Source organism: Danio rerio, chromosome 2 (assembly GCF_052040795.2).
Source record: "Danio rerio strain M-AB ecotype USA chromosome 2, GRCz13ab, whole genome shotgun sequence".
Lineage (NCBI taxonomy): Eukaryota > Metazoa > Chordata > Actinopteri > Cypriniformes > Danionidae > Danio > Danio rerio.
Window position 1 is genome coordinate 60,389,816 of NC_141022.1, and position 25,100 is coordinate 60,414,915.

General features: G+C 35.2%; 2 protein-coding genes across 2 annotated transcripts in view; both read right to left on the bottom strand.

Annotated features, from left to right (window-relative positions):
• Positions 1-10,270, bottom strand: part of LOC147846573 (globoside alpha-1,3-N-acetylgalactosaminyltransferase 1) — a 30,373-nt gene extending 20,103 nt beyond the window's left edge. The window contains exons 1-2 of the mRNA XM_087241783.1: positions 10,143-10,270; positions 1,983-2,012 (exon numbers count right to left, since the gene is read on the bottom strand). Coding sequence (XP_087097909.1) covers positions 1,983-2,012; positions 10,143-10,204 — 92 coding nt within the window. The 5' untranslated portion in view covers positions 10,205-10,270. The remainder of the gene's footprint in view (positions 1-1,982; positions 2,013-10,142) is intronic.
• The window catches only part of btbd2b (BTB domain containing 2b), a 1,074,195-nt gene that overhangs the window by 266,260 nt on the left and 782,835 nt on the right, over positions 1-25,100 (bottom strand). The gene's annotated exons all lie outside the window — the stretch shown is intronic.

The window sequence follows — 25,100 nt, forward strand, 5'->3', positions numbered from 1 at the left end:
TTCTCCCTGTCTTGTTTCTCCGTGTTTGAACCTAGCCTTGTATCCTTGTTATCCTGTTTAGCTGCCAGCCTTTCGACCTTTTGCCTGTTCACCGTTTATGATTCTGGACTGCCTTAATGTACCCATTTGCACCTGTATGACCACTGCTTGCCTGACTCTGGATAAACCTGCATATTGGATCTTACCTGCAGTTGTATCTGTCACTCCCCCCGGTCGTTAGAACAGTAAGTGCATTACAGAACTCCGTCACCAATACAATCAATATAGTGATTACTTTACTATGCACAGTGTGTTTTGCAGTAACCTACTCTATAAACCTGGAGTTCATTAGTACTGTACATACAGTAGATATAGACTATAGAGCAGCATTTGCATACACTGTGTCTAATTACTTTTAGAGAGTCATGGAGTTGAAGGTCAATCAAGTACCACATGGAATTATCTATGTTGACGAGGCTGGCTTCAACTTGGCGAAAAGGCGTCACCGTAGGACAAACATAACAGGCCTAAGGGCCACCGTTACCATGCCGGGCCAGAGAATAAGAAGTCAGGCAAATGCAGAAGACCAGGCAGAATAGAAAAATACTTAGTTTTTTTATTATAATTGTGGTGCTTTTTCTGTTTGTTTATATGAAAAAGGACATCACTGCAAGATAAAGTCTGTACTGCAGCAATTCTGTGTCTGTATTTTTTTTTTACAAACAGTAAACTGTACATTTTTAAAGCTACTCTGGGATGGTCGTTATTTTTTGTATTGAATTTCTGCAGCAGAAGAAACAAAATGCATGCATTTACTGTACTAAACCCAACAAAACAAAACTGTAGAGAGGCTTCAAATATAAGGGCAGAGCTGACACATACAATAATGCAGTTTCTGTAATGTCAGCTGATGATGGTGTTTTTATTGTCAGTGTGGTCTGATTGACTGAATGTTGCTGTTGGAAGAGAACATGTGTTTGTGTTTTGACCAATTATTTCATTTTGAAACATGATTGCAGTGTTTTGTTAGACATGGTGTAGTGTGTTTATTACTGTATTTTGAACATTAGTTTAGGGGTTTAGTTTACAATGTGTGATTTTGAGCATGAAATTAACTGTTTTGCCAATTGTGTGTTTTAGGTGTGTTGCTGCGTTAAGAGTTTAGCAAACTTGTTAAATGTATTGAAAAAAACTGTCATAGCTATTGTAAAAAACTGTAAGTAAATACATAAACCACAGCAGATTCCCATTGAGGAACCACACTCAGGTTTATCCAATCACACGATCCTAAATACAGGGAATATATTTGTGCTACAATTAACAATAAGATCAGCTGTTTACGTTGACTTTAGCCTATAAGTTCTGTTTAGAATATGAGGCTGTCTGTAAAAGAAGATCAAGCATTTGAAGTTGGTGTTAACTGGATGCATTTTGTATCAAAGCAACATGAAATGTGTGAATTGTATAGACCTACAAAGATGGATGTTGTGCTAATCGTGTCAAAAGTTTAGGAAACTTGTTAAATGTATTAAAAAACTGTCATAGCCATTGTAAAAAAACTGTAAAACTAAAGGACATTCAGTCCATAGTTGCATGGACTACCTTTTCTTTGGGAACATTGCAGAAATCAGCATAACATCCATTTCTCGGATTCTAGCTAAACACAGAGTCTGAATAAAAGTAACAACAATACAAAAGTACACTAACAAGTGGCAAGATAGTCAATAAGTACACTGTAACAAATGCTTAGTTTTAATGTAAATACATATTCGTTTGAGCCAGGTAATGTAAAGTTGGCCTGCTTTTTTTTTCTAAATTTAATTAAATCATATGATTTTTGAGATGCATTAAAACATTGTTGAAGACTGCCATGAACATGCAGTTTAAAGTAGTAGAAATTCAAATAAACCAATATTCATCAATGCAGACTTCAGAGAAATGAAAGTACACACGTTATATATCTGCATCATGTTTTAGTGTATGGGAAACTGTAGTAAACTCACCAGCTCTGCCTGGTGCTGAAGTAAATGAGCCTGTGAAGAAAGACAAATACTAACATTTATATAGATGTGATCCTCTGAGCTAAAATGTTTAAAGGGCTGTTTATGCTAATGAGGGAGAGATGGTCATTAGTGGGCGGGGCTTTCCCCATCTGATGACACGTACGATAGGGAAAATGTCAATTAAAGTGTTTCTGCAGACTGCTTTATCAAGTCTGAATATACAGTTAATTAATTTGCACCATTAGAAGCTGCTTATATTCACACACTGCTGCCACACAACTGTGTTTAAACCCCTTAAAAAGCCTGTATTATGCATTATAAAAGGTCATATTTTGGTTTTGGGGGTCTCCATTAACAGGCTGATCTGCATGCAAGGTCAAAAAACACTTTCATTGTCTTATAATATGCATATATTTTGGTCTAATTATCCCAGCGACTCCTTTGAGTGAGGTTAATCTGCTGTGATTGGTCCAATGACCCAGTCATGACTAGGGCCAGACGGAATCTGCGGACTTTTTTTGCTATTTCTGTGGAGAATTTTGTTAAAAATCTGCGGATTTTTGTGGAATTATTTTGGTAGTATCATGTCTAAAACATAAATATTTAAAATAAAAAATAACATCTTTTTAACGTTTATTTAATGTTTAAAATGCAAATCTAATTAGATTCACTTTTGGTAAACAAAGCAAGTCTCTCATATATCTCGACTAAAAGACAGAAAATATTACTGTACAAACTGCATTTGTTACCAGCCTCAGACAGTGAAGTATGAGAGCCAGTAACTGTAAGAAAGATGCAAGACACACAGATTAGGATCTGCTGCGTTCTGGCGCTTTCTTTAATAGCTTTTTCCTTTTTTTCAAAATAAATAGCCAAGTGCAAAACGTTTTGTCAATAACTATTAACAGTATTCCTTCACAGGTTATTCTTTCTGGACATTTCACATAACAGTATTACAATTATTCATCGATGAAGTCAATAAACATAATACCTTAACATTTTCTCTTTATACTTTTTAAAGCAGCAATAAACATCTGTATACAATTCAACACCTTTTGTGTCTTACCACCACCATATGCCTTCATTTCACACATAAAATTATCTTAATGATACACATATATTTTAGACATGGTGAGGTATTGTACAAAGAAAAATCTGCATCACTAGAGTACAACAACATTATAAATTTGATTAAAAATACAATTTATCAAAATCAACAGTCTTCGTTTATATATCAATAATGCGTTTAACACTTTTAGACTACCACCATTTTGTTTTCTCTTTTACCCTTTAACTGCAATGAGTAACATCAGTAAAGCACAATATCCAGTTTAACCTGACAAATCTATCCAGATTATACAGAAAATACAGTAAAAGTTATTTAACATCTTTCATTAACACATTATGTTTCTAAAGTATGATGCATTGTAAACTCTATTATTCAACTTGTAATTACATAAACTGAATTGCACATAAAGTACTCATTTTTAGAACTCAACAATCACCTTAACTGCACAACCATCATGTATGATGTTTATGAACCTCTTAGATTTCAATATAAATGAGTATTGGGTTATAAAACCGATTTTACATACCTGTAAGAAAGATGCAAGACACACAGATTAGGATCTGCTGCGTTCTGGCGCTTTCTTTAATAGCTTTGCCCTTTGACCCAATAATATCCAGCTGCAGGCCCGCAGAACCACACACGTTTTAGGCACACACAATCTAGGACACACAATCTAGGCAAACCATATGTGGTTACGATGGATGTTAAAGTTATAACGTCTTTTTGGACATCGTCATCGATATATTTTAATATATGATTAATAAATATTGTACACAATAAACAATAGTGTTTACTTTACTTTATTTCACAAATATTGTGATTGAGACGGCCGAATGGGGAGCATTGTTTCCGATCGCCATTCAATATAATAGAGTGAACAGTTTTTAATCAGTCATTATAGCTGATCAGTCAATCTATAGCTCAGTCAATCTATTATCTGACAATAATAAGGCAGATACTATTTATTATTTACTATTTATTAGCTTAATTTTCTAATAACCTATTAATTAATGATTTCCCACATTCAATACTGTAGTAATTTAAATTTGATACTACAGTAATAGGAAACAAATAGGAACAAATTAACTATTAATAAAAAAATCATAAGTGGATATATAAACACACACACACACACACACACACACACACACACACACACACACACACACACACACACACACACACACACATACACACACACACACACACACATACATATATATACACATATATATACATATACATATATATATATATATATATATATATATATATATATATATATATATATATATATATATATATATCTATATCTATATATATATATATATATATATATATATACATAATACCTTTAACAGTGACAGTTTAGTAAAAGATAGTAGTTTATATATAAACTTATAATTATAATCAGTTAAGATAATCAGTTTATAACTATATATATATATATATATATATATATATATGTATATGTATATATATATATATATATATATATATATATATATATATATATATATACTATATATATATATATATATATATATATATATATATATATATATATATATATATATATATATATATATATATATACTATATATGTTGTTTAAATGGTTAACTATAGTAGGCTAATTTATTTTAAAGTGACATATTATTGTTTGCTTTTTATATTTTACAACAAAGTGATTTTAACCAAGTATGATAATATTAAGAGCTTGAATGAGTTTATTACACTTAATCCAACAATTAGACGGTCTATTATGTTTTCTTTGTGTATATGGACACATTAATAGAGTCATAAGTTTCTTTAACCAATTATTTTTATTTTACATAATTTAAGTTCAAAAACTGCAGAGATGTTAAAATGATCGTTACGATATAATAATAATAATGACTGAAATGGGAAACCATATTTGTGAAATTCAATAGGTGGCGATAATGCTAAAGAGTCAGTTACCATATATGGTTTGCCTAGATTGTGTGTCCTAGACTGTGTGTGCCTCAAACGTGTGTGGTTCTGCGGGTAATGCGCCCTCTACAGGCATCTTGCCGAACACACTTCAGTTTATGTAACAGAACACAAGTATTATTGAGGTCTTTTTAAATATAAAACTAAAAGAAAGATTTAAAAAATAATAATTTGGGGTGCACTATTTTTGCTTAAACTTTTATATTTTACAGTTACATTTACAGTCTATCACACATTGTACATAAATCAGATGAACATTTTCATATTAGTCAATTTTTTATTTTTCTACCCGGTTGTGCGTATTGCTCAGATGACACGTCACACAGACGGTGCTCCTGCCAAATTTCCAGTAGTTTTTCCTCAATTTCTTGGTTCCAAATAAACAGAAAATGCAGGTACAGGCCTGCAGGTACCCACAGTTGTGGATGCTGCTCTCTCATTGGCTGTAGGCGATCGCTGATGTTATTTTCAGTCAAAACTCATTTCACACGGCATGATTTGAATTGCCGACAACTCCAGATATTCAGCATGCCAGATATCTCACAGGCATCGGCGACTCATCAGCAATTCTCTCAGATCACGTCTTTGATAGTTCACATTGTGTGATTGTCACTCACATAAACTGAGTGTATCAAAAACATTAAAGACTGGATGACCAACAATTTTCTTCTCTTAAACTCTGACAAAACAGAATTATTACTTATTGGGCCTAAATCTTGCACACAGCAGATCTCGCAAATCAATCTACAATTAGAGGGATACAAAGTTAGCTTTAGCTCTACTATAAAAGATTTGGGTGTCATATTAGACAACAATCAAACTTTTGAAAACCATATATCCCATGTCACAAAAACTGCCTTCTTTCATCTGAGAAATATCGCTAAATTACGAAATATGCTATCCATCTCAGATGCAGAAAAGCTAGTCAAGTTTTTATGACTTCGAGGCTGGATTACTGTAATGCTCTATTTGCTGGCTGCCCAGCATCCTCTATTAACAAACTTCAATTAGTACAAAATGCAGCAGCCAGAGTTCTGACCAGGTCTAGAAAATATGATCATATAACCCCAATTTTATCCTCCTTACACTGGCTGCCTGTTAAGTTTCGTATTGAATTTAAAATATTACTCTCACCTATAAAGCTCTAAATAATCTAGCTCCTGTTTATCTAACCAACCTTCTGTCTCGCTACAAACCAACTCGCTCTTTAAGATCTCAAAATTCAGGGCTTCTGGTAGTACCTAGAATAGCAAAATCAAGTAAAGGAGGTCGAGCCTTCTCATTTATGGCTCCTACACTCTGGAATAGCCTTCCTGATAATATTCGAGGCTCAGACACACTCTCCCAGTTCAAAACTAGATTAAAGACCTATCTGTTTAGTAAAGCATACACTCAATGCATCACCTAGCGGGTTCCACACAGGCTTCTACATCTTGCTTATATACACTATGAACAGCAGCTACGCTAATTATTCTCTTTATTCTCTATTTTCACCTGGGGATACTCATCCCGAGGTCCTTAGATTATGCGGAGTCACTGATTGGATCCAAGACCAGCGACGAGATGATCCCAAGGTGTCCATATCCAGGACCAGGCCGTATCCTGAGCTGCTGCTGCGCTGATGGTCATGGGGAGTGGAGAACATGTGTCTGATTCCAGCGATGCTCCAGGGACAGACGAGTCTTCGCTAAGGCCATCTTCCAGCCTCCACCGCGGTGACTGAAGCTCTGCACAAGACTTTTGGCCAGCGGAGAAATTAAAATGGTCGTGCTGAACTGAGTCTGGTTCTCTCAAGGTTTTTTTTCTTCACTCCCATCAGGTGAAGTTTTTTTTCCCTCTCCGCTGTCGCCACTGCCTCGCATAGTTCAGAATTGGTAGAGCTACGCATCGATGAATTTGCTCTTCAGTGTTTGAACTCTCAGTAATGATTAAATCACACTGAACTGAGCTAAACTGAACTGAACTTAAACACTAAAAACTGAACCAAACTGTTCCAGTTACTATGACCATTTATGTGAAGCTGCTTTGACACAATCTACATTGTAAAAGCGCTATACAAATAAAGCTGAATTGAATTGAATTGAACACAAATGATCACCGATTTGCTTGTGATTTTCAGGCATTTGTCTGTGATTTCTCAAAACCTGTCGGCGAAAATCATGCAGTCTAAACTCAGCAATACATGTTATGATCCGGAGGATGAAATACACTGATCCATATGTAACTGTAACAGTTAATGACAAAGTCCTTATCAAAGTCTGACAAAGTCCCATACATTATAGTCTCTGCTGCCCCTTCCTTTAAAAGCAAAGGGTCTGTAAATTTTGCTTTTCAGTGTAAGTTATTGTATCAGTCAGCAGAAAAATGACAGGAAGAAACACGGCACACGGTTGGCTATACCATGGTATTGTTGTGAAAATGAACTTTAACCCTTTATTCCCCACAGCCGAATCTCCATCTGTCAGTGTTCGTCATCTTTGGCTGCATTTACACTGCAGATCTTGATGGTCAATTTCGATTTTGTGACTGACCTGCTTACATTATCTCTTAAAAGTGACTCGTATCTGATCGTCTGCAATTACACAGCACACGGCAAAGGCGCAATGCCCAGGAAAATAAAGAGCGGGCGCTGACTAACAGCTGATAATTAAAAAGTGCTCTTTTCTCCATTCCTGTACGTAATCTGTATTCAGCTTTTGACACGCTTATTTACTGTAGTTTATGACAGAAAGGTTCTCATTTGTCCATCTTCTTTTGGTATAAAGGCTTTTTTAAACAGGTAGGCATCTTAATGTAATGTCCATGGCGTGATTTATGCACGTGATGAATGCACTAGCTTTATATTAGTTTTCATTGGTTACGTGGCAAACATTGCTCTCTCTCTCGCTCTCGTTAACATGCTTAAATACCTGTGCTATATGGCAATATAAAAGCTGTTTTAGTCCTTGTGTGTGAGATTTAAGGTTTGGGACTCTGCTGAAATGCTGAAAAGTGTCAGAGTTGACATCATTAGCTATGGTTTTTAATGATGCGCGACTCACATTGACAGGTGAAAATCAGATCTACCTGCTTACACAAGGACACAGATTCGATTCATTCATTCATTCATTTTCTTGTCGGCTTAGTCCCTTTATTAATCCGGGATTGCCAGAGTGGAATGAACCGCCAACTTATCCAGCAAGTTTTTACGCAGCGGATGCCCTTCCAGCCGCAACCCATCTCTGGGAAACATCCACACACACATTCACACACACACTCATACACTATGGACAATTTAGCCTACCCAATTAACCTGTACCGCATATATTTGGACTGTGGGGGAAACCGGAGCAGCCGGAGGAAACCCACGCGAAGGCAGGGAGAACATGCAAACTCCACACAGAAACACCAACTGAGCCAAGGTTCGAACCAGCGACCTTCTTGCTGTGAGGCGACAGCACTACCTACTGCGTCACTGCCTCGCCCCCAGATTCGATTCTAATCGGATAAATTTCTACATATGAAATAATCCTGATTCTGATTTAAGTTAATCGAAATCCATGTGATTTGTTCCGGCTTACCTGTACATGAGCCATATCCAATCTGTGCGACATGGGAGAAACAAATCGGAACTGAGTCGCTTGAACAGTGCAGTGTAAATGCGGCCTTTGTGTTATGATTATTCTTGTGATCTCATGCGCTCCGCTTGTGTCTAAAGGGAAAGCCGCATTAACGTTTTACCGGCACTTCATATTTGGTGATGTACTGTATCGACATCAACACGTTCAGGCAAAAAAAACCGAACCCAACACCATTCATTTATTCAACTCTGAGTCGACTATTTAGTTAAAGAATCAATAGTTTTTAAACACGGTGCACTTTCAGATTTAAACCTCAGCTGGATGTTTCCATTCAATTAGTATTATGTTACACACTGCATGGATTATGCACACATAATAGGGGCTCTTTTAAAAAAGTGATTTTTGCATAATAGGTGGCAAAGTCTAAGAGAAAATTGGGCAACCGTAGCATCAATTATCAATGAGATTGCAAGGTTGTTGTTGTTTTCAGAGGACAATGCGGTTAGCTCATGCAACAGTAGTTTCAACTTTAACACAACACAGTTAAAGGAGACCAGTCAACCCAGGGCTCAACAGCATATTTATAGTATCAATATAACACCTGCCTGAGCTTAAAATGTCCGACGTGTTAATGTTGAGGTAGTTCTGCTAGATGAAGGAAGTTAGTGAGGAAGTTAGTGAGCTTTTACTGAAAGGTTTACCTTTCTTATGAATGCATACAAGTGTGAATGCTGTAACAAAATAGGCTACATTATTATTATAATTATGTTCATAGTTATTTATTTACTTGGAAATTGTTCTTGAAGCTGATAGATATGTAATTAACAAGGCAAATGCTGAAAATATGACACAAAAGCAAACATCAAATTTCAGATGTGCTGAATTGGAGAAAGTTCTAGATGAAGCAATGCTATAAAAACTGCAAACAATTTGTGAAGGAATTAAGTTCACTTATAAGTTTGGTAACACTTAAGTTTTAGGTTATTAACAAACCATTAAGTAACACTACAGGCTAACACAACAGGCTTAATAAACTAAACTACATTTACTAATGCATTATTAACAGGCACAAATGTGCTATTTAACCTTAATGCACTGTGAGCTAACAAGAACCAACAATAAATGACTTTTTTCATGAAAATATTAACGATATTTCCTTTAACTAATGTTAAAGATGAATAAACACTGTAATAAATGTATTCTTGATAGTTTAAATACATTAATGAATAAAAAAACTTTTTTTAAAGTATCAACAGGGTCCAATAATAATAATAATAATAATAATAAATAATAATGCCCTTGTTATTGCTTTTGTGTTGTTTGGGCATTTTGAATTGTATTTGCATTCATATTTGCTTATCTGCAATGTATAAATTGATCATTTTGTCAATAAAAACCAACATAAGGATTTTCTAATTTACTCCTCCATGTCAAAAAAGTACTACAACTTTTATTATATAAGGTTATTATTATTAAAATTATCATCACATCAATTGACAAACTGTTTACTAAACTAAACATTTAACAACAGCAAAGAGTATTTACTACACTGTACATACCCACTCAACAACATCCCAAAGAACACAAGAATGATGAAAATGAGGGGGGATCGCAGTGTCATTATTCCTGGTTTAACCCGTGCCCACACTCGTGTTAAAGTGTGAAAGATAGACTGAATTGAAATCAACAGGAAATAGTAGGAGCTACTTATAAGGGTAGGGGGAGTGTTTTATTTCAAAGGCAAAAAAAAAAAAAAAAAGACACAAGTGGGTGGAGATTTGCGAAAGACCACAGCAATGTGCATCAAACCTCTTTTAAAACCACCACAAAAGTCACTCACATGGAGTAAAGCACTCATCTGAATCATATTGAAAAAGAAAATCTGCAGCTACGTTACAACAGGAAACTTGCAAACTGAACTTTCAGCTCATTTAATGTAATAAACTGGATGTAAAAGCAATAAAAACATAAGTAATTAAAAAATACCTTGAAACTAGAATGTGGAAAAACTGTGACGTTGGCTTGTGAAAGTTTGTTGCTTTTCAATAATTTGAAGCGTTTTTTATAAGCTCTTGAAGGTTTAACCCTTTAACTCTCAGTCCTACACTGTAAAAAGTGATCAATTAGTTTTAAACAGTGTTGTGCAAGTTACTTACAAACTGTAATACATTACAGATTACTTATTACTGTTATTTAAATGTAATCCCTTACCTTACAATATTACTGTCTCAGAATTGTAATATGTTACATTACTCTTATATTACTTTTTAGTTACTTTCACCGAAATAACTACAGAATTAGAACTTAACATTATAAAATTCTATAATGTTCTATAATAAGTATTTTACATCCAGTAGAAAGTGATTTGATGTAGCAGAATGACTGTGACCTCTCCAGGCTACTAACAATATAGTATATAATTGCCAATGTGACGGCTCAAGACAATGCAAGAAAGGATGACAGCCAGAATCACAAATGATCTGTTAAAAGTATGGTAGGATTAAAGTGATTATCTGGCAATATCTGTGAATAGCTTGGCTATATTCATATTAGACACAACAGGCCAATATGTAAACTCCAATGCCATGACAAAATGCAGATTTTGTTTCTTTTCTTATTGTTGCCATTATTGTATTTACTTTACATTCAAGTGGTTTACAACACAAAACCGTCCTGCACAAAGTGAGCATGATGAACAGTTTTCTCAGTATAATGTTTGTGCATCGATTTCCTGTTTGTGGACAAAACTGCTTGCGAGCTCTCACATACGCTGCTCGCACACAAATTCTCACGATATCTCAAATACGCACTGCTCACGCACAAGTTTTCTTGCTCTCAGTACACTGCTCTCTCAGTGAGATTATATGCAGACTCACAATTCGTGTCTTGTGTTCCTTCTTCCTTTCAAGCTTTTTGATATGAATTATAATAGTACACTATTTATTAACAATAACCAAAATACTAAAATAGACCTATAATTTTTAATCTAATAAACCATAACATTGTTGGCTGTATGTTATATGATGAGATATTTCAAATAAAAAAGCATTTAGACAAAAATAAAAACTAACGCAAGCAGAAATGTAACTAATAGAAACACTTGATTAGGTATTATAGCCTACTGTACTATTCACTCTTCAAATAAATCTCATTATCAATCACATTTTTTTATGGCAACTAAAATAAAGTGAACTAGTGTCTGTTGTCTTCCACATTGTTGATGATATTGTGGAGGACATTTTCCCTGCCATCATCTTCATTTTGAGAAGAAGCTGTTCCATTGGGCCCCTGAACACACATGTTGTCATTAAGTACTGTAATTACTCTGTTGTGATAATACTATAGTTGCTATGGTAACACAACAAGTGTAATATAAACAAATGATCCAGTGCTGTAGATTTTTTTACAATATGGGGTAGATTGTACTACAATTCACCACACTTTACTGTAGTAAATCTACACTTTATATTTAATTTTGTGAGTTCACTATTCTTAATACGACAGTATGCTTAAGCATTCATTGTAAATGCTAGCCTAAAACATAGGCAGTATACCTTACACTCAAAAACACTAGTATTTATTATAGAATTTATTTTAACCTGTAAGTAAATAGTGTAGCAATATATAAACCATATAAAAAATTCTCGGGATAACAATTAAATAGGAGGATCTCTGGAGGGCAACAGAACGAAAGGAAGAGGAAACACAAGGCACAGATTGTGAGTCTGCATCATCTGACGGAGCGAGAGCAGGTCGTTAGCACGTGAGCAGCCCAGCCAGTGTTGAGTGAACGCGAGGAGTTTTGTCCACAGAGGAAAATGACACGTTCACTCGCTCATATTACATGAATGAGATTATGACATTTGTCAGTGAAATAACGCCATATGCACTTACGTCCGTCTCGCGAATGCACTGTCTTATGCCATTTTCATCTATTTTCCGCTGCGTGTACTGCGAACCGGGCTGAGCCAATAGGCCCGGACCTTGAGCTCAGAAGCTGAAATCATTCCGCGTTCAAAGTAAAAAGGTCCCATAGCCAGAGGGAGATTAATGACAGCACGCGCATATATTCTCTAGCCACGAACAGGAAATAGAACTGCGGTATTTTTTATTTGTTAATGTCTTGCGGGCTATTATTGAAAATGTATTAGTAATGCCTTACACTACTGCGTTACAGGAAAATGTAATACATTACTTTAATACATTACTTTTGTAACGCATTACTCCCAACACTGGTCTTAAAGTTAATTACAATTGTTAGTCTTATTGTTCCCCTTCGGATGGGGAACTTCAATGCTATTAGTGGATTTATTCATAATCCACGAATGGGGGATTTCATTTCAGAAAGCCAATTGTCTGAAAGAGTATATAACGGGCCACTGAAATGCCAATGAATTGGCAGCGTAAGCTTGCGCACCTGGAACTTATTGCCAATTAGCTCCGCATATAAGCACAGGTGAAGCAAGAAAACGCCATCCTTTTCGCTTCACAGACTTTTACAGCCTTCTGAGAGATTCGATGAGGGTTCCTCCTGCTGTGATCCAGCGATTCCGAGCGAACAAGAGCATTCTCCCGGTCCAGAGTGTGTACATGCAGCGGCAGACGGTCGAGCTGGGTTCCTCCCTTGCCTGCCGTTCTTTGGGTCCGGTCCTCCAGAGCGGTGCGTATAAAGTTGCAACTTCACAAAGAAAGCAACACAGTCGTGCAACACGTCCTTTTCAGAACGGCGCTCCGACTGTGCGTTTCTGCATGCGGTGGTTTCCTGTCCTCCGATGATGGGCACGGGCACTGCATTGCACGCGTGGCGCCTCTATGTGGCGGGGTTTGCCCCGCCTCCCGTCCAAAGCCTGTAGGTTGTCTGCCTCCCTCGGAGCCAGAGCTTATAATGCTGCGGGCCAGGCTGCTTCTGCTGTGCATGCGATGGCCACCTACCAGCGCTATCAAGCGCAGGCACTGGCCGAGCTGCACGAGGGCGGGTCTAACCCAGGCTTACTACATGAGCTGTGCACCGCGACCGACTATGCTCTTCGGACTACTAAGTCCGCCGCGTGTGCGCTGGGGAGGACGATGTCCACACTTGTGGTTCAGGAACGACACCTCTGGCTAAACCTGGCCGATATGCGCGATGTTGACAAAGTTCGCTTTCTTGACTCGCCCATATCCCAGGCTGGCCTGTTCGGCGACACCATCGGTGAATTCACCCTGGAATTCAAGGGGGTGAAAGAGCAGTCGGATGCAACGGGTAATGTCATCTATCGGTGCGGCCGTAAGCCCGCTCTGCCCGCCGAGCCATCCACCTCCGCTGCTCCTCGCCGAGGGCGCCCGCCAACGAGGGCTGCCCCGCCCCCGCCTGCGCCTCCGGCCAAGCAGGCGTGGCGTACACCAAGAAAGCAGGCAGCCCCCCCTGCCCAGGGCGCCGTTAGGTCTGGTAAACGGACCGTGAAGAGTCCCTGAGCCAGGCCATCCGGAGAAGAGGAAACTTGCTCTTTCCCCGCTGGAGGGCGGGGCCCCAATTAAAACGGTACTTTTCAGTGCCACCGAAACATCAGTGAAAGAGCACTTTTCCCCTTTCCCGGATGTGACAGCACGAACTCTGTCGTTCCGGGACGCGCTGCCTTCAGGCTCGCAGATTCTACGTGCTTCGCCAGTGGCTCACGAGCGCTGGGGGGACGGTCTCCCTTCCCTCAGCCCTCCAGCCCCCTCTCCGGAGTCAGGGTGCGGAGCCAGAGCGAATCGCTCTCCTCCAGCTCTTCCGCGGGACCCTCGTGCTTCCCAGATCAGCACACCCACTCCGCGCTGCCCCACCGCTGGTAAGTCAGTGATTGTAGCGATGACTCCATTAGCGAGGGCTCTGCCTGCCTGGTTAGCGTGGGCCAGCCCCTCGCGGTGGCTCATATGCCCAATCAGACTCTGTTACGCGATTCAGTTCACGAAACGGCCCCCCAAGTTCACGGGCGTGTATTTCAACTCCCTGTCCGCCCCTGTCTTGCTATAGGAGATTGCTGCCCTGCTGGCGAAGGGTGCAATCGAGCCAGTTCCTCCAGCCAAGACGGAGAGTGGGTTTTACAGCCCGTACTTCAGCGTACCCAAAAAGAGCGGTGGGTCACGACCAATCCTAGATCTGCGCGTTTTGAACCGCTGTCTGCATAAGCTGTCGTTCAGAATGCTCACGCAGAGGCACATCCTCCAATGTGTTCGTCCTTGGGATTGGTTTGCAGCCATAGACCTGAAGGACGCGTATTTCCATGTCTCCATTCTTCCACGCCACCACCAATTTCTGCGGTTCAACACTTCTGTATAAACCATAATGAAACCTGTATCACATATTTTAAACAACAATATTTAATGATTGTTAAAGATTGTTTATTGTAACGATGTGCATCTTGTGTGCTGGTGATCTAAAGTTGTGTTCCTGTAGTATTGTTGTATGATAAAAGGATTATGTGAATCAATGATCCTGCAAATGCAAGACTTCTTTAAGGAAATGAGCACAGCATGCAGAGTATTGAAGACTGGAGAGCATGCGTTAAAAGTAGTGAGTGTTTAGAGTTTTGTGTCGAGAGTTCTAAAAATTGACATCAGGGATCTGAAAATTGTGGCAAAATAATAAAAAAAAAAAACTGTAAAAGCGACATTGACTTTACTTGAAGTGAATCAACCTATTGTTACAACATCAAAGGTGGTCAGTCAAGGAGGAAAGTGACAATTTTGAATGAATCACACACAAGCAAACACACAATATCAACGGGTGAGGGACAAAATATCATGAATAACGAAATGCAATAAAATGTTTTATTTACAAGAGATTGAAGAGAGTGATAATAAGTGCAAATATACTGTGTGTGTGTGTGTGTGTGTGTGTGTGTGTGTGTATACAGTTGAAGTCAGAATTATTAGCCCCTCTTTAATTTATTTTTATTTTTATATTTTCTAAATGATGTTTAACAGAGCAAGGAAATGTTCACAGTATGTCTGATAATATTTTTTCTTCTAGAGAAAGTCTTATTGGTTTTATTTCGGCTAGAATAAAAGCAGTTTTAATTTTTTTAAAAACCATTTTAAGGTCAAAATTATTAGCCCCTTTAAGAAGTGTCTTGAAGAATATCTAATCAAATATTATTTACTGTCATTATGACAAAGATAAAATAAATCAATTATTAGAGATGAATTATTAAATACATATTTACAAAAATATGATAAAAACTGGAACTAAGTTGATTTTACCTATTTTTATAATTATGCACAGTTCATTTAGTTATACATTTTAAAGTTGTAAGGTAAAGCCAACTAATCGTTTTTAAAGCAACAGGTTTACTCACTTATTTTAAGTCAACTAATGATTTTTAAAGCAACAGGTTTACTCACTTATTTTAAATTAACTAATCGTTTTTAAAGCAACAGGTTTACTCACTTATTTTAAGTCAACTAATCGTTTTAAAAGCAACAGGTTTACTCACTTATTTTAAGTCAACTAATTGTTTTTAAAGCAACAGGTTTACTCACTTATTTTAAGTCAACTAATCGTTTTAAAAGCAACAGGTTTACTCACTTATTTTAAATCAACTAATCGTTTTAAAAGCAACAGGTTTACTCACTTATTTTAAGTCAACTAATCATTTTAAAAGCAACAGGTTTACTCACTTATTTTAAGTCAACTAATCGTTTTTAAAGCAACAGGTTTACTCACTTATTTCAAATCAACTAATCGTTTTAAAAGCAACAGGTTTACTCACTTATTTTAAATCAACTAATCGTTTTTAAAGCAACAGGTTTACTCACTTATTTCAAATCAACTAATCGTTTTAAAAGCAACAGGTTTACTCACTTATTTCAAATCAACTAATCGTTTTAAAAGCAACAGGTTTACTCACTTATTTTAAATCAACTAATCGTTTTAAAAGCAATAGGTTTACTCACTTATTTCAAATCAACTAATCGTTTTAAAAGCAACAGGTTTACTCACTTATTTTAAATCAACTAATCGTTTTTAAAGCAACAGGTTTACTCACTTATTTTAAATCAACTAATCGTTTTAAAAGCAACAGGTTTACTCACTTATTTCAAATCAACTAATCGTTTTAAAAGCAATAGGTTTACTCACTTATTTCAAATCAACTAATCGTTTTAAAAGCAACAGGTTTACTCACTTATTTTAAATCAACTAATCGTTTTAAAAGCAATAGGTTTACTCACTTATTTCAAATCAACTAATCGTTTTAAAAGCAACAGGTTTACTCACTTATTTTAAATCAACTAATCGTTTTTAAAGCAACAGGTTCACTCACTTATTTTAAATCAACTAATTGTTTTAAAAGCAACAGGTTTACTCACTTATTTTAAGTCAACTCATCATTTTAAAAGCAACAGGTTTACTCACTTATTATAAGTCAACTAATCGTTTTTAAAGCAACAGGTTTACTCACTTATTATAAGTCAACTAATCGTTTTTAAAGCAACAGGTTTACTCACTTATTATAAGTCAACTAATCGTTTTTAAAGCAATAGGTTTACTCACTTATTTTAAGTCAACTAATCGTTTTTAAAGCAACAGGTTTACTCACTTATTTTAAGTCAACTCATCATTTTAAAAGCAACAGGTTTACTCACTTATTATAAGTCAACTAATCTTTTTTAAAGCAACAGGTTTACTCACTTATTATAAGTCAACTAATCGTTTTTAAAGCAACAGGTTTACTCACTTATTTTAAGTCAACTAATCGTTTTAAAAGCAACAGGTTTACTCACTTATTATAAGTCAACTAATCGTTTTTAAAGCAACAGGTTTACTCACTTATTATAAGTCAACTAATCGTTTTTAAAGCAACAGGTTTACTCACTTATTTTAAGTCAACTAATCGTTTTAAAAGCAACAGGTTTACTCACTTATTATAAGTCAACTAATCGTTTTTAAAGCAACAGGTTTACTCACTTATTATAAGTCAACTAATCGTTTTAAAAGCAACAGGTTTACTCACTTATTATAAGTCAACTAATCGTTTTTAAAGCAACAGGTTTACTCACTTATTTTAAGTCAACTAATCGTTTTAAAAGCAACAGGTTTACTCACTTATTATAAGTCAACTAATCGTTTTTAAAGCAACAGGTTTACTCACTTATTATAAGTCAACTAATCGTTTTAAAAGCAACAGGTTTACTCACTTATTATAAGTCAACTAATCGTTTTTAAATCAACAGGTTTACTCACTTATTTTAAGTCAACTAATCGTTTTAAAAGCAACAGGTTTACTCACTTATTATAAGTCAACTAATCGTTTTTAAAGCAACAGGTTTACTCACTTATTATAAGTCAACTAATCATTTTTAAAGCAATAGGTTTACTCACTTATTATAAGTCAACTCATCATTTTAAAAGCAACAGGTTTACTCACTTATTATAAGTCAACTCATCATTTTTAAAGCAACAGGTTTACTCACTTATTTTAAGTCAACTAATCGTTTTAAAAGCAACAGGTTTACTCACTTATTATAAGTCAACTAATCATTTTTAAAGCAACAGGTTTACTCACTTATTATAAGTCAACTAATCGTTTTAAAAGCAACAGGTTTACTCACTTATTATAAGTCAACTAATCGTTTTAAAAGCAACAGGTTTACTCACTTATTATAAGTCAACTAATAATTTTTAAAGCAACAGGTTTACTCACTTATTATAAGTCAACTAATCGTTTTTAAAGCAACAGGTTTACTCACTTATTATAAGTCAACTAATCGTTTTAAAAGCAACAGGTTTACTCACTTATTATAAGTCAACTAATCGTTTTAAAAGCAACAGGTTTACTCACTTATTATAAGTCAACTAATCGTTTTAAAAGCAACAGGTTTACTCACTTATTATAAGTCAACTAATCGTTTTAAAAGCAACAGGTTTACTCACTTATTATAAGTCAACTAATCGTTTTAAAAGCAACAGGTTTACTCACTTATTATAAGTCAACTAATCGTTTTTAAAGCAACAGGTTTACTCACTTATTATAAGTCAACTAATCGTTTTTAAAGCAACAGGTTTACTCACTTATTATAAGTCAACTAATCGTTTTAAAAGCAACAGGTTTACTCACTTATTATAAGTCAACTAATCATTTTTAAAGCAACAGGTTTACTCACTTATTATAAGTCAACTAATCGTTTTAAAAGCAACAGGTTTACTCACTTATTATAAGTCAACTAATCGTTTTAAAAGCAACAGGTTTACTCACTTATTATAAGTCAACTAATCGTTTTAAAAGCAACAGGTTGGTCTCATTTTAAAGAAAACAAATGTCAGATTCAAGTGAAAGAAATTCATATCTCAAAAAAGCGTTTTTAAAATAGTATTTTGTTTGTGTGCAGTACCAGAGATTACCGCCAGGTGACACATCTTCTACTGGTGACCAAGTTAGGTCCCCTATTTGAGGGATTTGAAGCATATATTTTCATACTTTTTTATTTTTTTTTACAATAGTTGTAAAGCAGGCATCAGACTCTAAAACAATAGCAGTTTGGTGACATATGATTTAAATTTGGCCATTAAAAACATTTCAATTATTTTTAACATGTAGATTGCTGTAGCAAGGTGTGCTCCGATGAGGCTACTTGTTGAAAATTAATAAATAACTGTTGGCTCACTAATATTGATCAAAAATTGCATTTACAAGATATTTAAATTTTTGTTTCTATGGCTGCAATGATATAACGCAGCACCTGAAAATTGCTGCGTAATAATATTGATTGCATTCAAGTCCCTTGATTATTGCGCCGTGTGGTTCCAAGCCATATCAGCCTAAAAATAGCAACTTTTCATTTACCATCGGTCTTCCTATAGTTATTGTAACTACAGAAGAATTTAACTTTAAATATAAAAAAATGATTTCAACTCTTTTAAAACAACTTAAACAAGATGCTAATGGTCTAATCAAATTCAATCGCTATGCTAAGCTAAAAGTGCTCCTGATAGACCTGGTGATGGATTCAGAAATATTTTAAACTCAACATTTTAACTCTAGAAGACATGCAAAATGAGTCTATTTCCAAAAAAAGAAAGTGGAGCATTTCTTTTAAAACACAATAAGAGTTAGTGTTTATATTCAGATAATATATTACTATAGGAAATAATTGACCTGTTCGAGAGGATTAAAGCATCCCGAAATGGCACTGCCTTATTAAAGAAGTTCAAAATAAGCAATCAGAATAACAGTGAGAAGTCTTCAACACACATTTCTCCATATATACTTCCTGTAACAAAGTTCCTCTTTTGTTTAAATATATGCTTTTTAGGGCATGAGTGAAGTCTGATCTCTCTTTTACATACATGTGTTCTATAGGATCCTTCACAGTAATGTATTTGTACATCTACATTAGATTATAAAGACAAACCCAACACAAAATACTTAAGAGCCGTCCAAAAAATGATATGCTGGGAAAAAAACATGCAATAAAATTTGGCATTTCTGTGTGGAGTTTGCATGTTCTCCCAGTGTTGGCATGGGTTTCCTCTGGGTGCTCCGTTTTTCCCCACAGTCCAAACACATGGAGTACAGGTGAATTGGGTAGACTAAATTGTCCGTAGTGTATGAGTGTGAATGAGTGTGTGTGGATGTTTCCCAGTGATGGGTTGCAGCTGGAAGGGCATTAAAAAAAGGAACTAAGCCGAAAGAAAAATGAATGAATGAAGTTAATGCCTTGGCATCACGGTGGCGCAGTGGGTAGCACAACCACCTCACAGCAAGAAGGTCGCTGGTTTGAGCCTCGGCTGGGTCAGATAGTGTTTCTGTGTAGAGTTTGCATGTTCTCCCCGTGTTGGCGTGGGTTTCCTCTGGGTGCTCCGGTTTCCCCCACAAGTCCAAAGACATGTGCTATAGGGGAATGAGGTAAGCTAAATTGTTCATAGTGTATAAGTGTGTATGGATGTGTTTGGATGTTTCCCAGTGATGGGTTGCAGCTGGAAGGGCATCCACTGTGTAAAACATATGCTGGATAAGTTGGCGGTTCATTTCGCTGTGGTGACCCCTGATCAATAAAGGGACTGAGCTGAAAAGAAAATGAATGAATGAAGTTAACTCCTGCCCTGCTGAAAAAACAGCTTAGACCATCCTAAACTGTTTGGCTGGTTTTCGCTGGTTAACCAGGCAGGTTTTAGAGGGGCTTTAGACATTTCCAGCCAAGTCTTAGCTTGTCAGGCTAAAAACTAGCTAAATTCAGCATGACCAGCCTGGTTTAAGCAGGCTTTAGCTGGTCATCTCCCAGCCTGGGGTGCGTTTCCCAAACAACGACGTACCTTGCGGCTGAACTATCATGGTACGATGCATTGTTTGGGAAAAGAACGATGTAGTGACAAGTGTTTCCCAAAACCCCTAGTTTCTCTGTCACAGATCCATCGCTTGAACCACGTTAGTTATAACGTAAAACGCCCATAATGACGCTCTAAACGGGTTGGAGTAATGACTTCTTTAGAGGAGAACCCCGTCATTTCTTTGTGCAAATCATATTGTTTTACACGCACATGCATTTAAAAAACATCCAATATTAGATTTGGTAAAAACATGCACTCGCTTTCCATATTAACTGAAATACATGTAAATGACACATATAGAGCCTGAGTTTCCTTTATGAATATTATTGAAAACATCACATATCCTATTTTAAAACATAAAATCACTTACAAAAGCTGACACCTATTCGAATATCATATATAAATCATTTAAATAAATAAATAATAAGGCGATTTATTAAGAAATTAAATTTAATATTTATTATTTATTAGGAAATGAAAAAAATCCTACTTTAATAATAATATTAATAATATTAATGATGACGATGATTATTAAGTAGCATATTGTTTATGTATTTTTTTTAAAAGTCTACTTTTACAATTTGACACGTGTCATCAATGGTTTCAAAGTGCACTGCGAAGGGAGCACAACTGTAAACATGAAGACTGCTAAAACTGAACTGCAAAAATACTTTGAAAGCAAATTACACCTAAGAGAGATGAGCTTAATGCTTTTTATTTTTAATCATTCCAAGTTTAAATGTTAGAATGTTCTAAACGAACAGGCGTAGGGGGGATAAGTGGGAATAGAACACAGCCAGAAACTATGTTTCTAATGACAGCTCCAGAGCTAGGTTCTTCGTACGTGGATTACTCAGTTAGCTGGATTTGGATATTGACGATTTGACACGATCCAGGATCGTTTCGTTCTTCAAAGCTGATCTGAGAGTTGTTGTCATAGCAACAGTTCTGCTAGCTCAAACCGGATCGGGAGCAGGTTCAATTCATATAAACAGGATTAGATCGGCTCAGTTTAAGCAAAGATAATACAGAAAGTACCGAATTATGATATTTTCTTACAGTAGTAGTTATATACACCTGGGAAAATAGTAAATATTTTTAACTATATATATAAAGTTACAGTTATTTATAAAATAAATAAAGTTATATTAACAAAACTTATGCAATCTGCACCCTCGAAATGAAAGTACAAAGAGAAAATTTATTGATATGAACTTTTTAGATCGCTTTAGTACAATTTGTGTATGATAGAAATGCACAATATGTGACTTTTTAAAAAAAAAAGAAATAATAAATTAATGCAGTCATGAACATGTTTTGATAGTTAATATGTCAGTGATTTGATGCTTCACAAAAGTTGCAGACACCTTTACCAATATCAAAATGCTTTTGTAAACATCCAGTTATTCTTTACACCGATTAAAAACCGATTGGCTACTATAATAAAGAAAATCTTTTCTAAATGTAAAACTAAATACACTGATTTGCATTGAAATACATGATGAATACTCTTGACACAAGTGTAAAGCCTGCAGCTCACAACCAATCTGGAAGGTTATTTGCGTGTCGTATTTAACAAGCCGTTTACTGCTAATTTGATGTAATTTTGCTCACATGAATAATTGAATATTAATCAGATGACGTCATTATGCTGCTGTGCCGTCAGCCAATCGCTGCATCGCTGATCAAGATTTCGACGATCGATAGATCTGTCCTTCACAACACACGCAGCGATCTCAGATCAGTTCATCCAGACACTCTAATCTGATTTGCGAACTTGTTTGAAGAACCAAATTAGCGAGAGATCAGTTATTAATTATAACTATAAGATGAACAGATCCAGGATCTGCCAAATCATCTTAGATCATTTAAGCGAGGTACGAAGAACGGACCCCTGTAGTTGTGAGTGCTCAAGTTTGCGACGCAGTTTGAGAATATTCATTGAAACGATGGATTTGGGAAACGGCAAATCAACATACTGTGTTTTTACTACAGATCTTAGTTGGCTAATGATGGTTTTGGGAAATGCACCCCTGGTAAGACCAGGCTGGAAATGCCTGTAACTAGCATGGGAATGTCTGAAACATTGAGCTTACAACTACTCACTACTAATGCTTACTGGATGTACAGTTGAAGTCAGAATTATTCGCCCCCCTTCGATTATTTTTTTCTTTATCCTTTTTTATATATTTCCCACTTATGTTTGACAGAGCAAGGAAATTTTCACAGTACGTCTGATAATATTTTTTCTTCTGGAGAAAGTCTTATTTGTTTTATTTCGGCTAAAATAAAAGCAGTTTTTAATTTAAAAAAAAAACATTAAAGTCAATATTATTAGCCCCTTTAAGCTATTTTTTTTTTCGATATCTACAGAACAAACCATCGTTATACAATAACTTGCCTAATTACCCTAACCTGCCTAGTTACCCAACCTAATAACCTAGTTAAGCCAGCTTTTTAATTTTTCACCAGTTGTAACCTCAGAAGTGTGTAAAGCCCTTAAGAATTTAGATGTTTCTAAATCTCCCGGTCCTGATAAATTAGAACCTTATTTTTTTTAAGTTAGCAGCTGATTTTATTGCTCCTTCTTTGACTCACATTTTTAATCTTTCACTTATAACAAATGAAGTCCCAGTGTTATGGAAATCAACGTTTGTTCTGCCCCTGGGAGACGCCACACAAGCAAATAATTACCGTCCCATTTCTAAGCTGTCTGTCCAAGCTAAAGTCCTTGAATCACTTGTAAATAATCAATTAAAGGAATTTCTTGAAATAAATAATATTATGTCAAAATTTCAATCAGGTTTCAGAAAGCAACACAGCACTATTACAGCGGTTTTAAAAGTATTGGTAACACTTTACAATAAGGTTCATTAGTTAATGCATTTACTAACATGAACTAATCATGAACAACACTTGTACAGCATTTATTAATCATAATTGAACATTTACTAATGCATTATTGACATCTAATCTCATGCTAGTTAACATGAACTAACAATGAACAACTGTATTTTCATTAACTAACGTTAACTAACATGAACAAATACAGTAGTAGATGTATTGTTCATTGTTTGTTCATGTTAGTAATTGCATTAAGTAACATTAACTAATGAACCTTATTCTAAAGTGTGACCAAAGTATTAAATGATTTTATTGATTCTGTGGACACTCAAAAACATTGTGCAGCCCTGTTTATTGACCTCTCCAAAGCTTTTGATACAGTGGATCATACTTTGTTGTTACAACGCCTCAAAAGTATTGGTTTATCTGATCATGCTATTGGTTGGTTCAAAAACTATCTTACAAATCAAAATCAGTGTGTGCAAGTGGATGGCCTTGTTTCTAGTACTTTGAATGTAACTAAAGGTGTTCCACAGGGTTCAGTATTGGGGCCTCTTCTTTTTACTTTATATATATATATATATATATATATATATATATATATAAATAATATTGATCAAAATATTAAAAATGCCAATTTTCATTATTATGCGGATGATACAGTTATTTACACGGCTGCATCTACACCTAATCTGGCCCTTTCTCAACTGCAGATCGCTTTCAATGTACTTCAACAAAACCTATCCGAGTTAAAATTAGTTTTAAATGCCAATAAAACTAAACTTATGTTATTTTCAATTTCAAAACAAGCCAAGCAAAAACTAGGTCCTGTTACTACTACTCATGGTGCAGAGATTAGTGTCATATATACAACATTGATACGGTCTATAAATATATAACTAAAACAAATAAAACTGTTTTAGAACTGCTATTAGAAGTGTTAAAGTAAAACACAAAAACATTTTTAAAAAAATTCCAAATTTATATTTGAACATTTAAATTTAACAAAAATATTTTTGTAAAATATTTTTTTTTTTACATTTTTTAATAATAATAATGATTAAAATATTGATGATGATAATAATAGAATTTTCGAACATTTAAAATTTACAAAAAATATTTTTGTTATTAAAAAAAAAACCATTTTAATCATATTAAAAATAATGATTTACTTTTGAATATTAAAATTAACGAAACAATATTTTCATTATTCAACAAAAATCTTATTTTAATATTAATAAATAATAATAATAATAATAAAATTGTATTAAACTTTGAACATTTAAATTTACAAAAAATATTTATAAAAAAATCGACACTTAATTTTAATAATAATTATAATAATTTTATTTAATTTTGAACATTTAAATTTAACAAAAAATAT